At 39.3% G+C, this 18,551-nt stretch overlaps 2 protein-coding genes across 4 annotated transcripts; both read right to left on the reverse strand.

Moving 5' to 3' along the window:
• Positions 1-7,867: 7,867 nt before the first annotated feature.
• On the reverse strand, positions 7,868-12,085 carry hyal1 (hyaluronidase 1). The gene is made up of 4 exons (XM_067505581.1): positions 11,936-12,085; positions 10,735-11,639; positions 10,561-10,650; positions 7,868-9,943 (listed from the first exon to the last, which is right to left on the reverse strand). Exons 2-4 carry the CDS (start codon positions 11,635-11,637, stop codon positions 9,617-9,619), a joined length of 1,320 nt encoding a protein of 439 aa, XP_067361682.1. The 5' UTR covers positions 11,638-11,639; positions 11,936-12,085; the 3' UTR covers positions 7,868-9,616.
• Positions 12,086-12,618: 533 nt separating this feature from the next.
• Positions 12,619-17,305, reverse strand: hyal2a (hyaluronidase 2a). 3 transcript variants are annotated; one of them, XM_067505694.1, is made up of 4 exons: positions 16,889-17,305; positions 15,228-16,212; positions 14,630-14,719; positions 12,619-13,831 (listed from the first exon to the last, which is right to left on the reverse strand). In XM_067505694.1, exons 2-4 carry the CDS (start codon positions 16,152-16,154, stop codon positions 13,448-13,450), a joined length of 1,401 nt encoding a protein of 466 aa, XP_067361795.1. In that variant the 5' UTR covers positions 16,155-16,212; positions 16,889-17,305; the 3' UTR covers positions 12,619-13,447. The 3 variants fall into 3 exon arrangements, with proteins under 3 accessions (XP_067361795.1, XP_067361796.1, XP_067361794.1); XM_067505695.1 differs by having other exon boundaries at positions 15,228-16,193; positions 16,859-17,305; XM_067505693.1 differs by having other exon boundaries at positions 15,228-16,193; positions 16,889-17,304.
• Positions 17,306-18,551: the final 1,246 nt, after the last annotated feature.

Below are 18,551 nucleotides of genomic sequence, written 5' to 3' on the forward strand. Positions count from 1 at the left end.
CAGAGCCGCCCCTTAAAATGTCAGTTGTCTTGGAAACAGGTGCAGAAATGGAGGATTTGGATGGTGGCTGAGCAACCTAGGCGCCACCGTTTAGCAACGCCCTAGAACAACAGAGTGAATGTCACCCTGTGGAGCCATGCTGCTCCACTGAAGCACTGAAAACTGCAATTCAAGCAGACGGGGTGGGGATGGGGGTGTGGGAATGGGGAGTGGGGAATACCATGAAAAACAGCAGAGAGACCACCTTGATGGTATAATTCTCATCGTCACTGTAATTCATGATAAATAAGTGTGGAACTCCCAAAGCATGTCGAATTAAAGAGTTTAAAGAGGTAAAAAGGTACATTTTACATTTATCTTAAGAAAATACAATAAATGTTGAATTCTTTGCCATGAGCAATGTAAACTCCTACTTTATACTTAGAGTAGATGACACCTACAATTAACTAGAAAATAATACAGACCTATGACCTCGCCCACTGAAAGAAAACAAGCACCTTGATGTAGACTCAGGTCACTCAACAGAAACACTATTCACTAGTGCCCCCTGCTGTGAACAGTAACACAAACCCAATGTGTCAGATGATGTGAATACTATGACAGAGGTACCAGATATATTTCATAGTGTTGTTGTCCAAATAATAATTTAATAAAACCATCATTAATTCAGAGGAAATTATTTAAAACAAAAGTAGCTCTTTTTAACATTATGAAAGGTTAGTACAACATCTTCACCATCACTTTGGAACCTCACTCAAAACCTGAATGAACAAGGAAGTGAGATTGAAATGTGATCATTTAACAGCTCAAGGGCGGACCATCCTGCAAAGTGTTCCAAAGAAAAAGATGTTCATTGGGAGTAATTATTTGTAATTTGATTTCAAAACATTAATTTATTTTGTGGTATTTTCTAATAGCCTCATTTGGTGATCTCATGACTTCACCTGGAACATCAGGATGAAGTTGACATTTGTGGTTCAAAGGTACATGTATCACCTTTTGTACTGAATGCCATGAAGTTTGGTACACACACTCATGATTCCCACACAGTGAGCTCTAATAACTTTGGTATATGACTGTTGTCTAGAATTTATTACATGAACTGTGTCTCAAAGTGGAGAGGTACCGTCAAACGTTTCTGTGACTCATTCAACAGCACTGGCAGTAGTGAAGAGATATCCCCTTCTTAAGGATTTAAGTGAGGCTTTCCCTTCTAACCAGTCAGAGAATTTCAATTATTTCTGCTTGAGTGTTTTTAGGATTCTTATGGGGGTGGGGGGGGAGGGAGTGGGCTGCTTGCAAAAGGTTGCATTTTGTAGCTTTAACTTTTCTTGCATCACTACTAATGATAACTAGCAAACGGTATTGTACAAACACATTAAATCCATAATTAAAAAAAGCATGTTAGCTCATGGCACCACTGTGCCCAAGTAGAGCCATAACGTCTAACTAGAATTAGTCTTGTTATTATACAAGTTATATGTTTTATTATGTTTTATGTTTAAGCCAAGTTTCACCAGCCGCAAGACAAATTCCCTTTGGGCATGATTCAGTTAAAGGTTCAAGTAGGTCAAAGAAATAGCAGAGGATACATTAACTTTTTCAATCCTGAGTAACAATTTCCTTTACTTCAATGCTGTTATTATAAATATGCTTTAGAAAAGTGTTAAAATGGCAGACACATCCCTGCAGCAGCCTTAGTTTTTAAATTTAATATTGTTTATATAATGTGGATCTTCATTTGTCTACCAAGCTGACATCAAGGACATCCTCTGATCTTTTTGGTTTAACCACGGTGCAGACATTGTCATTTTCATAACTCATGACTGGCAGTGACAAATACACATGTCAGCTCTTCTACAAACAGATCTGCCTTTAATACCACCTACTGCACCCATTCAATTTCTCCTAAAGGCTCTCTGTCATATTCTACTTTCCTACCACACACACTCATAAAAGCATGATGAAAAGCAGCAGAGACATGTCAAATGGACTTGTGTTTTGTTATTATCATCGCATTCTGTTACGTTTCTTCACAGCTTACATTACATCCTCTTAAACACAGAAAGGCCCAGCTCCTCTTTTCCAGCCGTAGCTGATTAATTGAGGGCAGGGAGATGCAGATCCAGCAGGACAGATCACATTCTTGAAACTTTGTAGTGCTGGTGTTGCTGAACTGTGGAGGCAAGATAGCCGGTGGGCATGACTTGGATGGGGACCTTTCAAATCCAATTGCATTGCGTGGGTCCCCATCCCGGCCGGGTTACACTATCAGAGCAGATAACGTGCTCCAGTAAAGGTTACGACTCACCATGACATTTCTGTTGAGACCCAGCAATCTGATTCCTGTGGACTAGTCTTGAATTCATACAAGTGCGTGTTTGTGTGTTTGCCTGCTGCGTGAGTGTGTGCATGAGCTTTGTACTTTGTTTAGAATAAAAAGGTTATGGAATAAAAAGAAACAGTAGGTAAATCAAAACAGGAAGAACAGACAGTCAATTAAGATAGTGAAATAGGACTCATGAATCCCATTAAATCACATTGTGACTTTATGTGTTTTAGGTTCACTGAGATCATCAAGAGGCCAAAGCACTTTCCAATGGGAGGAAATGAGTCTAGCACCATTTTGTTGACCCGATTTATAAGCATAATCATCTACAAAACTAGCATCTGTGCTCCTTTCAATTGCAGAGACAAGTTTGTTTTTCTCTCTCTTTAACACAGTTCTCAGTGGAAATGCAAGTATTGAGCATTAATAAAAAAAAAGCATGGCATGTTGAGTTTTCCAAACATGATAAGAAGGCAATCATTTTAGTACATTATAAATGTGAAAAACAGATTGTGGTATCTAGAAAGGTGAGTTTGTTCGTTTTTTTTTTTTTTTTTAAATTGATCTGAGGTCTTTCAACTTTAATTTCACTCAAATATCAAAACATCGATTTACTCTGTCTGACTCCTGCACGTGTGTTAGTGTGTGGGTCTTTAGTGTGTCTTTGCATGCACGCTAAATCATTGCAGAAATCAGAAATGTAATTTATAATATTTTGTAATGTAAACATTACTGACAAGTTAACTTTTAAATTGACATGCAGCAAGGGCAACTGAAATACCAAAAGTATGTGGACACCCAAACAAAACATTATGCCTTTATGTGATTGTCAACCAGAATGCAAAACCATGTCCACCAATATGACAGTTTGCACTCTTTAGCAAAGGTTTAGCTCAATATTTTTAAATATTGGTGGCATGAGGTCAACAGTGATGTTAGGATGTTGATATTCCAGTTTATCCCAAAGCTGTTCAATGATAGAAGGTCCAGGACTGCAAGTTCTGCTCCACTAATTGCACAGGGCAAAGTCTTAAAACAGCAGTTTTTATAGATCCATAAATCCATTATCTTTAACCACTTATTCTGTGTGGGTCGTGGGGAGGCAAGAGCTGTCAAAGGTCTGGAGACGGAGTACACCCTGGACAGATCACCAGTTTATCTCAGGGTAAATGCAGAGACACATACAGACAGACAACCATTCACACTCACGTTCACACCTACAGGCAATTTAGAGTCACCAATGAACCTAACATGCATGTATTAGGACTGTGGGAGGAAACTGGAGTACCCAGAGCAAACCCATGCAAGCACAGGGAGAACACACAAACTCCACACAAAAAGGCCACGGTTGGCCAGGGAACCTGAACCCGCAATTTTCTAGCTCCACCACCGTGCTGCGCAGTTTTTTAACATATATCCTTTTTACATATATGTTTTGGCACATATATATTTCTGTCTATGCACACATATGTATGCCTATTTTCGACCAAAACATTACAGTAAAATTGCAGACACACTTCCCACATACACTGCTGCATTTAATGGTGCATCAAAACTGCTTAGTGAATTGACATGTCCGAATAAATAATAGATAAAAAGTGTTAGATAAATGGCTGACCTGTTCACCTTCTGTTGCTGAAGATCGTCCGTCGCTCAAACCCACTAACTACAAAACTTTACAACAATAATGTAGGTTCACATGTATAAAAATTTCACCACACTCTTCCTGAAGTGCTTCAACAGCACTTGACGGGAGAATCTGTGCCAGCAAATATTTCTCTCAGAGAGCTCACATATGAAAATATGCTTATCAGTGTGGAAACTGTGATAATAACACAGTGTGTTAGTGTGTTTAAATTAAACAAAGGGGCCAAAGCATCAACAAAAGGTCCAGGCTTAAGGTTTATCAAAGTATATGGACTGGTGGTCATAGACTGTACACAACCATCATTATTTGGTGCAAGTGGAAAATCCACCAGATCACATCACAAAATAGAGTCAACGGCTGTTGTTATAATCAAAACACTGTTAATGGTGAGAAGACTTGTACTATCAACATGGGTCCATGAGACTGGGTCCCCACCATGCTCATCACACTTACATTCAAACTTTGCCAAACACATTATGTATAATTATTGGATTTTTAGGTTAGATTGAATCTGGTCACCAATCAGCAGTTTCCCTGCTGAGGTGACCTGTGTGACTCTCCTTTGTGCCACTTTAGTCTCCACTCTCATAACAAAAGCATTTTTCTTCTAAAACCCACTTCATTACCCAGACTAATATGGAGCAAAGTGTTTATTCAAATGAGCCAAGATCAAATCCTGTAAAGTGAATGAGAAAAATGCTGAAATGGATTATATGCTTGCCGAAAAATCATCATATTTCAATTAATTATAAACTGAAAGACTAACAGGGTTGAGAAAATGCTTATTCTGTCTCCACATCCTTAGTTATTTTCTTATTAGCTTGCATTTTTTAAATAATCTGCCACTGCCCAATGTCATCAATACGTGTCCATGAAAACTGAGAATAATTACATTTTTATCAGGATCAACATGACAACGACAAGCATTGTGAGCAACTGATTGGCCGTTGTTTCAAGGAGATGGCACATTGTGAGCTTTTGACTTGGCGCTACCAAAGGAAAGACTTTCTATTAGCAATTGATTGGGCAGTGTAATTTTCCACCTGAATGGCTCCCGGGCGCACACACTTATTGTGTGACTTTGGCAGGAGCCACCTTTGTATAGTAAGTGTGTGAATGTGAGTTTATTTTTCCTCTTAAATGGTATTCTCTGGGCTCTGATGAGGTCTTGCAGCAGGGGGGGTGGTGGCTGTGAAGCACAGTGTGCCAAGGATAAGTCACATGTGACAGGCTGTCAGGTCACCTCTCATCAGGAGGCATACAGCAGAAAAAGCAAATCCTTAAAAGAAATAACACACATTTGGCTTTACACACACACTGAAAATATGAATGATCGTGGGGTTTTTTTCCACTGTACATCGATCTTTACACTAATTTATGTGCAAATACATTGATCACTGTCAGTACATCTGCATCCAGCCTTGAGACACGCTGCTGCAGGACATGGTCTGGCAGTGATTCTGCCAGTCGACAAGACGCCTCTAAATGGAGAGATATCAGAGCTCCATCTTTTCTGGAATAGGACGCTGTGACCTCTCCCACACTCCATCCTTTTGCATTTTCATTTCACGTCTCCGACACCCCGCTCTGATTTCATTTACTTACATGGAAATGTGATAACAGGTGATTCGAGGGCCACTTTCCATCAGTTTTTACAGCCTGTTCTCTCACAATCAGTTGCTTTTAGTGTGATATAGTGGAATATAATTCCAGTTCACACAAAAGGAGCTGTTTACCATTTACTAAATGCATATGAATGTGGAGCAGCTCATACATTTTTCATGATGAATGTTCTTGTTTTCATTAAAAGAAACAGTGAGTCTCACTCTGTTAATAGGTGAACACCCAAACACCGAAGTGACCATAGGCCCCATTCTTTGTAGGTGGATGTGCAAGTTAACCATTGTTGATTGCTGATTATTAACCATGAGTGTGATTTTGTTGTTTCTTCAAAGCTGGTTTAAAAATTAAAAATTAAAAATTTGGATCTGTTCATCACTTCACTGAGAATTTCTATCATCAATAAATGTGGTAACAGTGAAACCATGTTGTGGAATAATGTCGTACTAACAACAGCAACATTAAAAGCACAAACACATAAAATGAGTCACATAAATCTGTTGCCCCAGGGCATGCTGGGTCGAGGTACTAACACCAACACAGCTTTTGTACCGACGGTCACATGATCAACACACAATCAGATTAGCACTGATGATTCCAGCAGACTTCTGTTTATTAGGGTTGAGATTATTTTAGTCTGATATCACCCTGAGTCAGTTAAACCATACTTGAAAACAGGGCCCATGTTCTCACTGCTCACAAACACAAAATGCAAAAACTGCAAATACAATCCACTTGTTAAACTTGATACCCACTTATAACATTTAGGGAATGGCTGCTGTCACGTGTGTATGTGAAAAAAGAGCAACTTTATGTACCACAGCTCTGCATTATGTTAAGCCATTTAATTTGTATCCATCTTGTAAGCTAACTTATAGTAATAATTCCAAAATATTTTTCCCAGTCACGTGTTTTACAGGAAGCATCCTGGATTTAATAGCTCAGTGTGGCTTCTGGTGACATATAGGCATATAAATCATGTAAACAAGCGTGCTTCAGATCTTTAAGAATCCTGATCAGAGAGTCGACTCCTCTGAAGGACACAGACCCAGAGCGTGACAAAACAGTTATTAAACCAAGAGCGAGCGAGACGATCTCTAGACCGAGCAGCAGGGAAAGGAGAGACGTGACCATGGAGGGGTGACAGAGCGAGACGCCAAAATGAAGAAATGCAGAGATGAGAAGATAGAGAAATAGTGGGGTCTGCCAGTCCTGACAGAGGATGGAGGTAAAATAGAGGACCACTCAAAATGAGATCAACAAATCAGAATGGTTTTTGTTCATGTTGAGTCACTTATGACATTTAAAGTCAATTTTCAAATTTGTGATATTATTTTAAAAGGTTGCTCTTAATGTATGAATTTCAATGTTATATCAAATGTTACTGCATGGCTGTAAATGTCAGATGCTTGTCCTCTAAATCTGCAGACACAGGTTGAGAATTCAACTATAAAATGCATTCTGACTATTCATTTATAAAATAAGTTTGATAATCCCTGATAATCCCTTGCCCATTTAAAAAAGTTCAGTGTTAATAGTATTCCTCTTCTCTCTTTGCATAGAGGGTTGTTTTCGGGAGAAGAAAACAACAATAATGAAAAGACTTACCACCAGTATGAGAGTTCTGTTGTGTTTTTTTCCTGTCACTAACAAGTAACTACACGTAAATATAGTGTTTAAGGACTGGCATTAAATTTGTTCCTTGGTGTTTGAAAACCAATTGAGCAGTTTGCCTCGTTCAGGAAAAGGCACAATGAACCAAAACCATTTTCAAAATACAGGCACAGGCTGTGGGTACTGCTCTGCAGCTTCCAAAACAAACAAACAAAAAAAGCGCCTATCTCCCCCTCATTTCCTCACAATCCTGCCATTAACGATAAAGCTGGAAGTGGGAAACAGCGGGGCCTTGTGGGAGTTTGTTCTACCAGCACGATGAGCCTCAGGCGACAGGAGCGGCAGTGGCCATCAGATAAGACAGTATTTGTAAATCAATCAAGGTCACCTTAAACTCTGTTTGCTTTAGTGTTACACGAGTTTAATTTGTTATAGACACTTCAGCTTCCACAGAGTAAGTGTACAAATACAGAGCCAAATATGTTTACTACTCTACTCGGAGGATTCTTTCTGTGATCACAAACAGCAAAGGCTCTGACCTTGATGGTTCTTGTCTTTGTTAGCTATCCCATAGCACCACCTGCTGATTATAAACTATCTTTTTAAAAAAGGCTTTATTTACAACTACATTTAAAAAACCTCTCAACACAATGGAGGAAGAAGTATTTAAGTATTTATTAAAATTAGCAGTACAACATGAAATTTATAATTAAGAAGAAAAGCATTACCAGCATTGTTCCCAGGGCTCCATGAACTAAAACAAAAACCTTAAACTTGTAGTTACTTCCACTAATGACATTTATCTTGAGGTCTATAAAATTCATTTAATGTTATAACAATAGTCATTACAGAACCCTATCAGACATGTTTTAAAGATGTGTAAGAATAATCTTCCTGAAAGTTCTGCCTCAAAAGTTCGGTTACATGGATAAAAAAAATCTTACATCTGCTCTTTCCTTATTGTAAAAACCCATAATATATGAAATTGCATATAAAGAGCCTTGAAAAAGTATTAATACTCCTGAAAGTTTCCACATTGTTCCAAGTTTTCACATTTTTTTACAAATAAAAAGAAAAGACTGGCATGCATTTGTATTCAGCTCCCCTGAGTCAATACTTTGTAGAACCAACTTTTGCTGCAATTACGGCTGCAAGTCTTTTGTGGCATGTCTCTACCAGCTTTGCACATCTAGAGAATAAAACTGTGAACAGCAATTTCAAGTCATCCCAGAGATTCTCATTTGGATTCAGGTCTGGAATTTGACTGGGTCATTCTAACACATGAATATTCTTTGATCTAGAGCTCTGTCTGTGTGTTTATGGTCCTTGTCCTGCTGAAAGGTGAACCTCCGCCCCAGTCTTAAGACTTAACAGCAAACTCTTAACAGGTTTTGCTGAAGAAAAGCTTCCCCACAACATGAAGTTGCCACCACCATGTCTCACAGTGTGGATGGTGTGTTCAGGGAGATTTGTAATGTTAGCGTTTTGCATTTAGGCCAAAAAGTTCAGTTTTGGTCTCATCTATCCAGAGCACCTTCTTCCTTATGTTTGCTGTGTCACCCACATGGGTTGTGGGGGTTTCTTATGGCTTTCTTCTTGCCACTGCTCCATAAAGGCCAGATTTGTGGAGTGCATGAGTAATAATTGTCCTCTGGACAGATTCTCCCACCCGAGCTGTGGTTCACTGCAGCTCCTCCAGAGTTAACATGGGCCTCTTGGCTGCCATGTCTTGGCCATGTCTTGGTAGGTTTGCAGTTGTGTCACACTCTTTCCATTTTTGGATGATAGATTGCACAGTGCTCCATGAGATGTTCAAAGCTTGTAATATTTTTTTATAACCTAACACTGCTTTAAACTTCTCCACAACTCTATCCCTGACCTGTGGAGTGTGTTCCTTAGACTTCATGATGCGGTTTGTTCATTAATGTTCTCTAAAAAACCTCTGAGGGCTTCAAAGAACAGCTGTATTTATACTGAGATTAAATTACACACAGTCGGACTCTATTTACTAATTAGGTGACTTCTGAAAGCAATTGGTTCCACTGGATTTTAGTTACTCGTGTCAAATTAAAGGTGGCTGAATACAAATGCACCAAACCAAACTTTTCAGATATTTATTTTTTAAAACGTTTAAAAACCATAATTTTCCTTTAACTTTACAATTATGTACCACTTTGTGTTGGTCTAGCACAAAAATCCTAATAAAATGCATTTACGTTTGTGGTTGTAACGTGACAAAATGTGGAAAAGTTCAAGCTACTGTATTTACATTTAGAGAAGATGCAAAGGAGATCACACATACATTAATGCAGATAACTACCTCTGTGTCACACAATCCCAACTTTACCTTGGAAGTTAATTTCTTTTTACTGCCATTTATTTGTTTTATCTTCAGGAAAAGCCTGTTATCCCTGAACTGGTATGGAGCAGCTCTGGCCCCCCCAGCCAGGGTAACACTTGCACTGAAACTCAGACTTCATGAATGTTACCTCGCTTGCCCGCATTTGTCCTAACACTCTGTAGTTTCTCCACCCATGTGGATTGTTCTCAGACACCACTTTCCACACAGCGGGGTCAAGGTGAAGGTAGGCCCTGGAGTTCGAGTTCTTCCTCTGACATCTTCCATGAGAGGAACACATGGTCTGGCTGCAAAGAGTGGCTGCTGATGTTACATTCACCAGGTATGGACCCAGAGTATTGTCAATGTAGGATCTGATGGCATTACAAGTGATCTGAAAGTAAGAGGAAACAGAAGAGTATAAAGAAGGGATGCTGCAAAGAATCACTATAAAATATTTAGAACAACCTGAACTGTACATGTGATTAAAAGATGGATGTGTTCAGTAGAATAAAACAGTTGCTGGGTGCCACAGATAGACAGAGCCGGACAGTTAGAGAGCACTGAGAGGAGGATGTGGCTTTCTGATCATAACATGTAGTTTTGGGATTTGCTGGCTGCAGCCTTTACTGTGTGGAGTTTGCATTTTCCCGTACTTTTCCTCTGGGCACTGCAGTTTCCTTCCACAGTCCAAAGACATGCATGTTAGTGCAAGTGGTGACTCAAAATTGTCCGTAGGCATGAATATGAGTGTGAATAGTTGTTGGTCTGTGTGTCTCTGTGTTGGCCCTACTATAAACGTTTCTCTATTTTCCCATACTTTTGCTGTATTCTTTTATACAGTTATCACAGCAAATGTTTCAAACACATATTTCCCATTTCTTCATGCATATTTATTATCTAAGCGTAATACCTATATGTCAAAATGCAACAACCAAAAAGCAGATATCAGTCATGGTATTTATACAAAGTACAACACACTGTTCACAAGCAATTAAACAGATATTGTACCAGAGATTTGGCGAAGGTGTTGTCCCCCCAGAGCACCACCCCTGCAGATCCTAAAGCAGCACTCTCTCCAATAGTGTAGACCAGGTGCTCCTGCAGGAACATACAAAAACGCAGGTAAGTAGAGAACACAAAAAAGATGAGAACAACAAAACTGCATAAACAACTGCTACTTGCCTCAGAGAGGAACTCCAACGAGTAGGTATATACAATCCGAGCATAGGTGTACACAGGTGGTGTTGGAGGAGCCACCTGATCACCTGCTCTCATGGCCTCTAGGATGCGGTGGTGAGTATAGAGGAGCACTTCTTTGCTGAGGCTTCGCAGGTTGAGGCTGAGGTAGATGTCAGGGTACAAAGCAGAAGAAACTTTCCACAACCAGGATAGCTTGTTGTTCCACTTCACTTCGATGGCTGCACACTCCCCGGTGTAGTTTGTACTATTACTGTAGTAGTTGTAGCAGTTGGGAAAACCATAGAAACCCCACAGCCCATTTGGTCTTTTTTGCTGCCCCAGTTTCAGTGTTTCCTCCATGAATTTTCTCCCTGCTGCCTCAAACTTCACATGGGCTTCAGCATCTACCTGTGCAGGGGTCCAGTCTGGATGCTTAGACCTCACAATTGCCCTTGATGCCTCCCAGTACACCTGCTTAGTATCCCAATTTCTCTCCCATACAGGTCTCCAGCTCTCCCAGTCGACCACAGCCAGACCCTGGAAATTCCTGTCAGGAATAAAGGTGCGGATATTTTCAGAGGCAACTTTGAGGTGCTCATCCAGACTAGCATTCTGCGGGACTCCACCATTAATAGCCAGTCCTTGGCTGGAGTATCTGGGATACAGACCAAGCTTTTCAGCATAAAAGATAGTTATGTTTTCTCCCATAAAAGTTTGGTTTTGATTCTGGACAATGTTGAAAATTCCCAAGTCAAGGTCCACGCCATACTTAGAGAGGCAGCTGGCAGTGGGGGCATTCCACACAGTGAGGAAAGGCACCTGGGCAAAAGATGACGTTTCTACCTGTAGTCCAGAGGCAAGGATGACCAGATTTAAAAGCAACACCTGAGGATGAAAGGAACTCATCCCTGTGAAGAAGAGAAACACAGCTCTGCTAATATACCCAAACTGTGTAATGAAACTGGGTGTTGCAAAAGCATCTCTACAAGTTATTAAGTAACGGGAAACTCACTCAATCTCTGTGTTTGGTACAGAAAGGCACCAAGATGTTTAACTTTTGATTACATACGTTTCTTTATTTATTTATTAATCGTCCGTGGTTTACAATTGTTGCTGTGATGCAGCTATACTGGAATAAGGTAACAGTCTGTAATGTAAAATAAAGAGCTAAATGTAAATGTACATAATTAAAACCTTTACTCACCTATTTAAACAACAGAAATTAATTCTGTACTTTAAGTTCTGGGTGTGCAGACGGCAGTCTTATGATCTTAATTATTCACAGACACGAAAAGGGGAAGGAACGAAAACAGAAGTGTGCGCTGGAAGTTCAACATCCAATCGGAGGTGTGCACAGGTATTCTACCAACCAATCAGATGAAACATGCAGGGAAAGTTCAACAACCAATCAGAAGTGTGCACATGACTTCTAACAACTAATCAGAAGTGCCTGCCGGATTTTTAACCAATCAGACGAAAAATGTATCATGTATTGGAAAGACAGATTTAAAGTCACAGGCCATTTATGACCTCTGCAATATTGTATACTAGTTTTCTTTTTTCTCAGTTTAAAAACCTAAAAATAAGTGATGAAAAATAGTTTATTGAAGAGACTTTAATTGCTAATATAATGGCTATCAAAAAGCCATAATAAACTTTTTCAGCTACCTCCAAATTTAATTGTATGCCATGCTCAACTCTTAAAAGTAGTAAAAAATAACTCTTGGCTTAGCAGTACCCTACAATTACACAAAGAGGTGGGTACAAGGCTGCAGCCTACAAAGTGTGTCCTTCCCTAACAACAAGCTTGCTTTGCCTTCCGTCAAGTTTACAAACTTATGCCCTGAAAACTCAACCTTCGATGACTCAAAGGACCAAAATCAAACCTATTTTTTCAGAAAGACGATTTAACAAGTTAACTGTTACATTTAATGTTGAAAATGTGATCATCATCCAGGTTATTGTGTTCTGTCATTAACAATTATATCTAAAGATTAATTTACACATGAAGTTCAGCGAAGTTTATTTTGACAAAAAGGCAAAATTAAGAAAAGAGCATACAGAATTTATAATTTCAGTTAAATTGTAATACATTGCATGAATATTTTCCCTTATACTGCTGGTACATTTTTGTGCTTTTGAAGTCAAATAGCTACAATATGACATTTATTTTTTAGTATAAAATTTAACAATGTAGTGTTTTTTGGAAAAACAAATAGTAGTCATGTCTTGACATATAAAAATATGGAAATATATAAAATACCTAAAAGTACATTCAAATAAATAGTAACACTGTACTTGCCTACATAAAAACATCAGGTGTCAAAGAGAGGTCACATTGAAAACAAATCGACCACTTCAAATACATTGTGCTATTACCAGAAGTGCATGAACCCTAATTTCACAGAGCAGCAATTAAGATACACTGGTTCTACATTCACATCTCCTCCAGAAACATCCTCTTACTGAGAAACATGGAACTTGACACCTTGGGAAACAGTAACTGAACGGAAACTGATAGTAAAATGTAAACAGCGAGCACTCCATTGTTTAAAAAAAAAAAAAAAAGTTTGCAATTTCCACAGTGTTTTTTTTAATAAAATTTCACGTTGTGTCATCTATATTTTACAGCAATAATAGAAAAGAAAGGAAGAAAATTCTGATGCCTCATGTTCAGACATAAAAAATGCACTCATGCCTACTATATTTTGGTGCACTAACAGATAAGAATCAGTAAGATCACACATTGCAGTGCTAATGCCATAGATTGAGTTGCTGTCCCTCCTTGGTTTAGTGGGACTCTCTGATCACAGCCTTTTCCCTGATAGCCGCTGTAGCACTGGCATTGAAACTCTGTTTTAAAACGTATCTTCTCTGCTTCACCAAGCTTACCGATGACTGTCGCCTTGTCGCCTTCCCCGATGATACTGTGGTTGAGAGGGTTTAAATGCAAATAAACATTGCTATCTGGATTTTTGCGCAGACAGCGGCCATAAGAACTACACAAGGTCTGACTGCATAGCTCTGCTGCCTTGGAGACGTTGAGGAGGTATTGACTCAGATGACCCCGCAGATATTCATGAATGTCGGAGCAGATGGTCTGGAGAAAAAAAAAAACAAATACGCTGGCTCACCTGGGTCAAGATACACAGTAGATTCAAAATTTCAAGTTTCCATATCCACATTTTATTAAGACGTTGATGGTTTTCAGTTTGAAGAAAAGAAAAACTGCTCTTTGTTTAACACAAAACCCTCATCTAAAGTGACTCACATAGCCATTAAAAGGGCCATGTGTAACTCATGTTATTGAGGGCAAACTATTAAAGAAAGTAGCGTTTGATGTGGAGTGTAGATCTTGATTGATAATAGCACAAACGAGATTCATGAATAAAATGACTTGTTTTAATTGTGAAGACACTGTTCACGCTCAGTGAATGAGCTAGTTATTTTAAAATAAAGAATATGATGCATTACCTACAGGAAAAACATCCACTGACAAATATATAATTATAAATGATGACACATTCTGTACTCTATATTAAATATTTCCATCTGTGCAAAGAAAGCACCATGGTGCAAAAATGGGTTCTTCACAACTGGAAAAAATGTTTGCAGCAGATTTAAAAATTTTAAATGAGAATGGGAAATTACTCAGAAGCTTAAAACAACACTTCAAAACAAACATTTCTCTTTTGTATCTGAAGAATCTTCATATGACTCAAGTTGATATCTGTGAACTGCAGCCCTGAGGAAAAAGTGTTAGTTATCCAATGACTCCACACATGACTGACGAGGGCAAAATGCCAAAACTTATGAGCAGATAAAGCTTATTGAAAATGTGTGAGTTATGTCTCAGTGATTGAAGCATCTGTTTCATAATTAGTGTTTGAGAGCGTACTTTGTTGCTTGCATATGCTGCATCTCCCCACAGGATGATTCCAGCTGCTCCCAAAGCCACACTCTCTCCGATGGTGTAGACGAGGTCAGTCTGTAAAAGATGATACAGCACTTTAAAAGTTACGGTCAAACAACAAGAAAAATATACTGTTACCTATCAATGTAACAGGGTCAAATGTTAGTGGGTCATAAGCTACTTTATATGGTCTCCAGCTTCAGTCTGTTCATTCTCCCATAAGAAAACATTCTACAGGGTGTGAGATTTTCAACTTGACCAACACCCATCCTGAACACAGCTGAGAGGTATTGGAGTGTCTGCTACCAGAACAGGAAGGGACTGTGGCTACAGATAATGAAAGTCAGTGAGCCATGTCTGTGTAGCATACACCAATCAGAGAAAGAGAGAAAGGGTGACGCTAATGCTTAGTGTGCGACACCGTGACTGAGAGTTGTCCATGCGCTCTGCTCTTAAACTGCCTAATATAAAACACAACTCAAGTGTGCAGGAAAACATTATGAACATATTATTTTAAATTTGACTTGTAAAAGACAAACAAGCTGGGAAAAAAATTCTGCTAAGTTTCTAATATGAGAGTCACCTCTGTCAGCAGTTCCAGAGATTTAGAGTAGGTGGGCTGGGTGTACACAAAGACAGGACGTGCCAAACCATCGCCTGACGATGCTAAACGCATCCCTTCCTTCACTCGGTTCCGGACAAACTGCCTTCCAGAGGTTGAAGAGCGTAACACTTTGCCCATGTAGATGGATGGGAAGAGGGCCGTGCTCTCAGTCCACAACCACTTGAGCTGTTCATTGCGAGCTACCTCCACATCAGGACAGCGACCTGTGTAGTTCTCCAGAGTTCGCCGGTAGTCGTGGTTGTAGCAGTCAGGGAACAGGTAGAACCCCCACAGCTGGTTAGGCCTCATGCTCTTGGCTGTCTTCAGTGTCTCAAGCATGAATGTCTTGGCAGAACTCTCAAACTCCTGTTGAGCTACTTTTGCCACCTGCTCTTGAGGCCATGTTGGGTTCTTCTGACGCACCAACTCACGAGAACGTCTGCGGTAAACATCTTTGGTTTCCCAGTTTCTTATCCAGAGTGGGCGCCATTCTTCCCAGTCAATAACTGCTAAACCCTTGGCCTCTCGTTCACGTATATACTTATCCATAGCTAACTGCATTTTGCCAAGATGCTGTGTAAGACTGGCCAACTGTGGTAGCCCGCCATTCACTGGTGTTTCATCTGGGTTAAAGTAGGGGTACGAGCCCAAGCGGTCCTTGTAGAAGATGGTGAGGTTCTGTTTAACAAAACCTTCATTGGGTGAGGCTACAATCTGGAATTGGTCCAGCTGAAAGTAAATGCCATGGCGTGGGCCACAGGCCTCAGTCGGGGCATTCCAAACGAGCACCAAAGGCTTTTGGGAATACAGTGGCCATGTTGTGGACTTCAGTTCCAAAGCATCGAGGTGGTCCCACAGCAGAACAATCAGCAGCAGTACTTTACAATCCCACAGAGTCCAGTACATGTCTTCAGATGTTGACAGAAAGGACTCTCACGCTCTGCTCTACAATTCACAGGGGAGACTCTTAGCTCTGTTTAAGTGGGAATTCCCACTACATTAATTCACAGTTATCACTGGTTGAAGTATACAGTACTACTTGCATAAATTTGCAATATCACAGTGTATTAGAAATAAAACACTTGCATGCAAAACATTACTTAACTGAAAGAGCCAAAATATACCCTACTATAAAATTCTGAATGAGCCCCTTCATAGACTCGTCCATTGTATTATTAATATATTATTAAAATAACTGATGCCTCATCACAAACGCCGCAGCAATTGTAGGTGAGACTAATGCAGTGTAGGGAAACAATCAGTAATAACAGATTCTAATTTACAAATGCATTATATTTTGCAAAGTAACTAGTAACACTAGTGGTGTAACAACAGATTCCTCTAAAAAAGCAGAGAGTAAACTAACATATAGTAGTAGAGCTTGTGAAAAGTACCTCAAAGGTAAATTTAGACTCATCCTTGTCGAAAATGATCTAACATTTTGTACGTCTGTGCACTAGGCTATCTGCACACACAACCTACACGTTTGACATAATACAATTATACAAAATGCATTTTCTCATATATGTCCACACTTGTGATGTCTGTTAGTTATAGGCTTTTTAGCAAAGAACTATGGGAAAAAACGGCAAGTAAAAAAATGAACTCACGGCAGCCTCACTGCAGCTGGACAAACTTACCTTCCCTGGCAGACGGAGGACGCATTACCAAAACACAGGAGAGTGCTACTTTAAACCGCTTTTTGCTGCTGCTTCAAAACAAATAGGAAAAACTAAAAAATAACTTTGCTTTTGGAACTAGGAAAATGACGACAAAGATTTCTTTCAAAAGCATGCGTGCTTTATATTGCTGTTAAAGCTCTGTTGTCGGACTTCCTGTGGTCAGTAAAGTGAAGAGAAGCGCTGTTACCCCCTGCGACGTCAGCTCAACTCGCCCCGTAGTGCCAAACCACTTTCAGGATGTTCCATTTCGATAGGGAAAGGGGTGGGGGTGGGGTGGTGAAACAAACCGGACATCCTAAAACCTCCATCAGCACGTTTAATGTACAGCGACGTGTTTCTTTATCTCAGAACACTGGGTTACAGGAAGCGCAAGTTAAGCGAGACCTGACTTTGGGTTTTTGGAACAAATTTCCTTTGTCCGTGTCCAGCGCTGAAATGAATCCGCCCAAGAAGTTCACCACCTCCGCCGTGAAACAGATACACTGTAACCAGCAGTGCTTCACAGAAGGTCATATCTACTGTGCCACTTACCTAAAAATATGATCATGATCACTGTGTCACGGTGACCTTTCTACATTACAATCATACAAAGCTTAAAAATAATATGGCATTTAGAAATTATGTGGAGACTTCACTTTACATTGATGCTGGGGTGTAACCTATTATGCTCATTTGAAGTTACAAATTTGCTTTTTTTTAACTCTTGAGTTTCTCAGACAAACCACAACAAATTCATTATTTAATCAGATTTGAATGACAAGTTCAAAAACACCAATCCCTCGAGAGATTCTAGTTAGGAGGGCAGATAGCTGACATAAAGTAATAAAGCTTTGTATTATGACTTCATTTATTTATTTATTCTAAATGTGGGCAACCAAATAGTTTGTTCAAATAGGAGTCTGTTGCTAGCAATAAAAAGAAAACAAAGTAATTTGTTTTTTTATATGCTAAGGACACATAAAACTTATAAATAATTACTTAAATTGTTACAGTAGACTAGCACCAATCAGGCTAACTAGTACAGATCTTTCCTTTAAAGGACGTCCTTCAACAATTTTAAACATGCTTCTTTCGGTTCTATTTAGAGTAGTAGATGTAAATTAATTCCATTAAACTTCCCTTTGACTATGTTAAAATATCTCTCTACTTCTAGCAGAATAACGCCTCCAGGTGACATCACTTGAAAGAAATCTTCAGTTCAGATTGTTGCTCATACTATAGAGTTTATAATCATGGTCAACCTGCTTTTCCAGCGCTCCTCCAGATGACATCATCTGAAATACTAATAATGAAAAACTCCCCTGGGTGATGTCATCTGGATGTCATCTTTGCTAACAGCAAAGAGATATTTTAATATGCGGAAGTCAGGGGTAATTTTGAAAGCATTAATATACAATAACACCCTAAACTAGACATAGAAAACATAAAAAGCAAGTTAAGGTAGTAGGCAGCATTTAAATAGCATTGCGACACAATTGCAAAAGTGGCTCACATGTGCCCTAGAAATCTTGCTGTTAAATCTAAACAAATGTTTAAGGTTGTTGTAATGTTGCTAGGCAAGGTAAATCATATAGACTACTACATGTTGATACTGTAAATAGCATAGATGTAAAAGTTTTCT

This window comes from Channa argus, chromosome 5 (assembly GCF_033026475.1).
Source record: "Channa argus isolate prfri chromosome 5, Channa argus male v1.0, whole genome shotgun sequence".
In the NCBI taxonomy this organism is placed as follows: domain Eukaryota; kingdom Metazoa; phylum Chordata; class Actinopteri; order Anabantiformes; family Channidae; genus Channa; species Channa argus.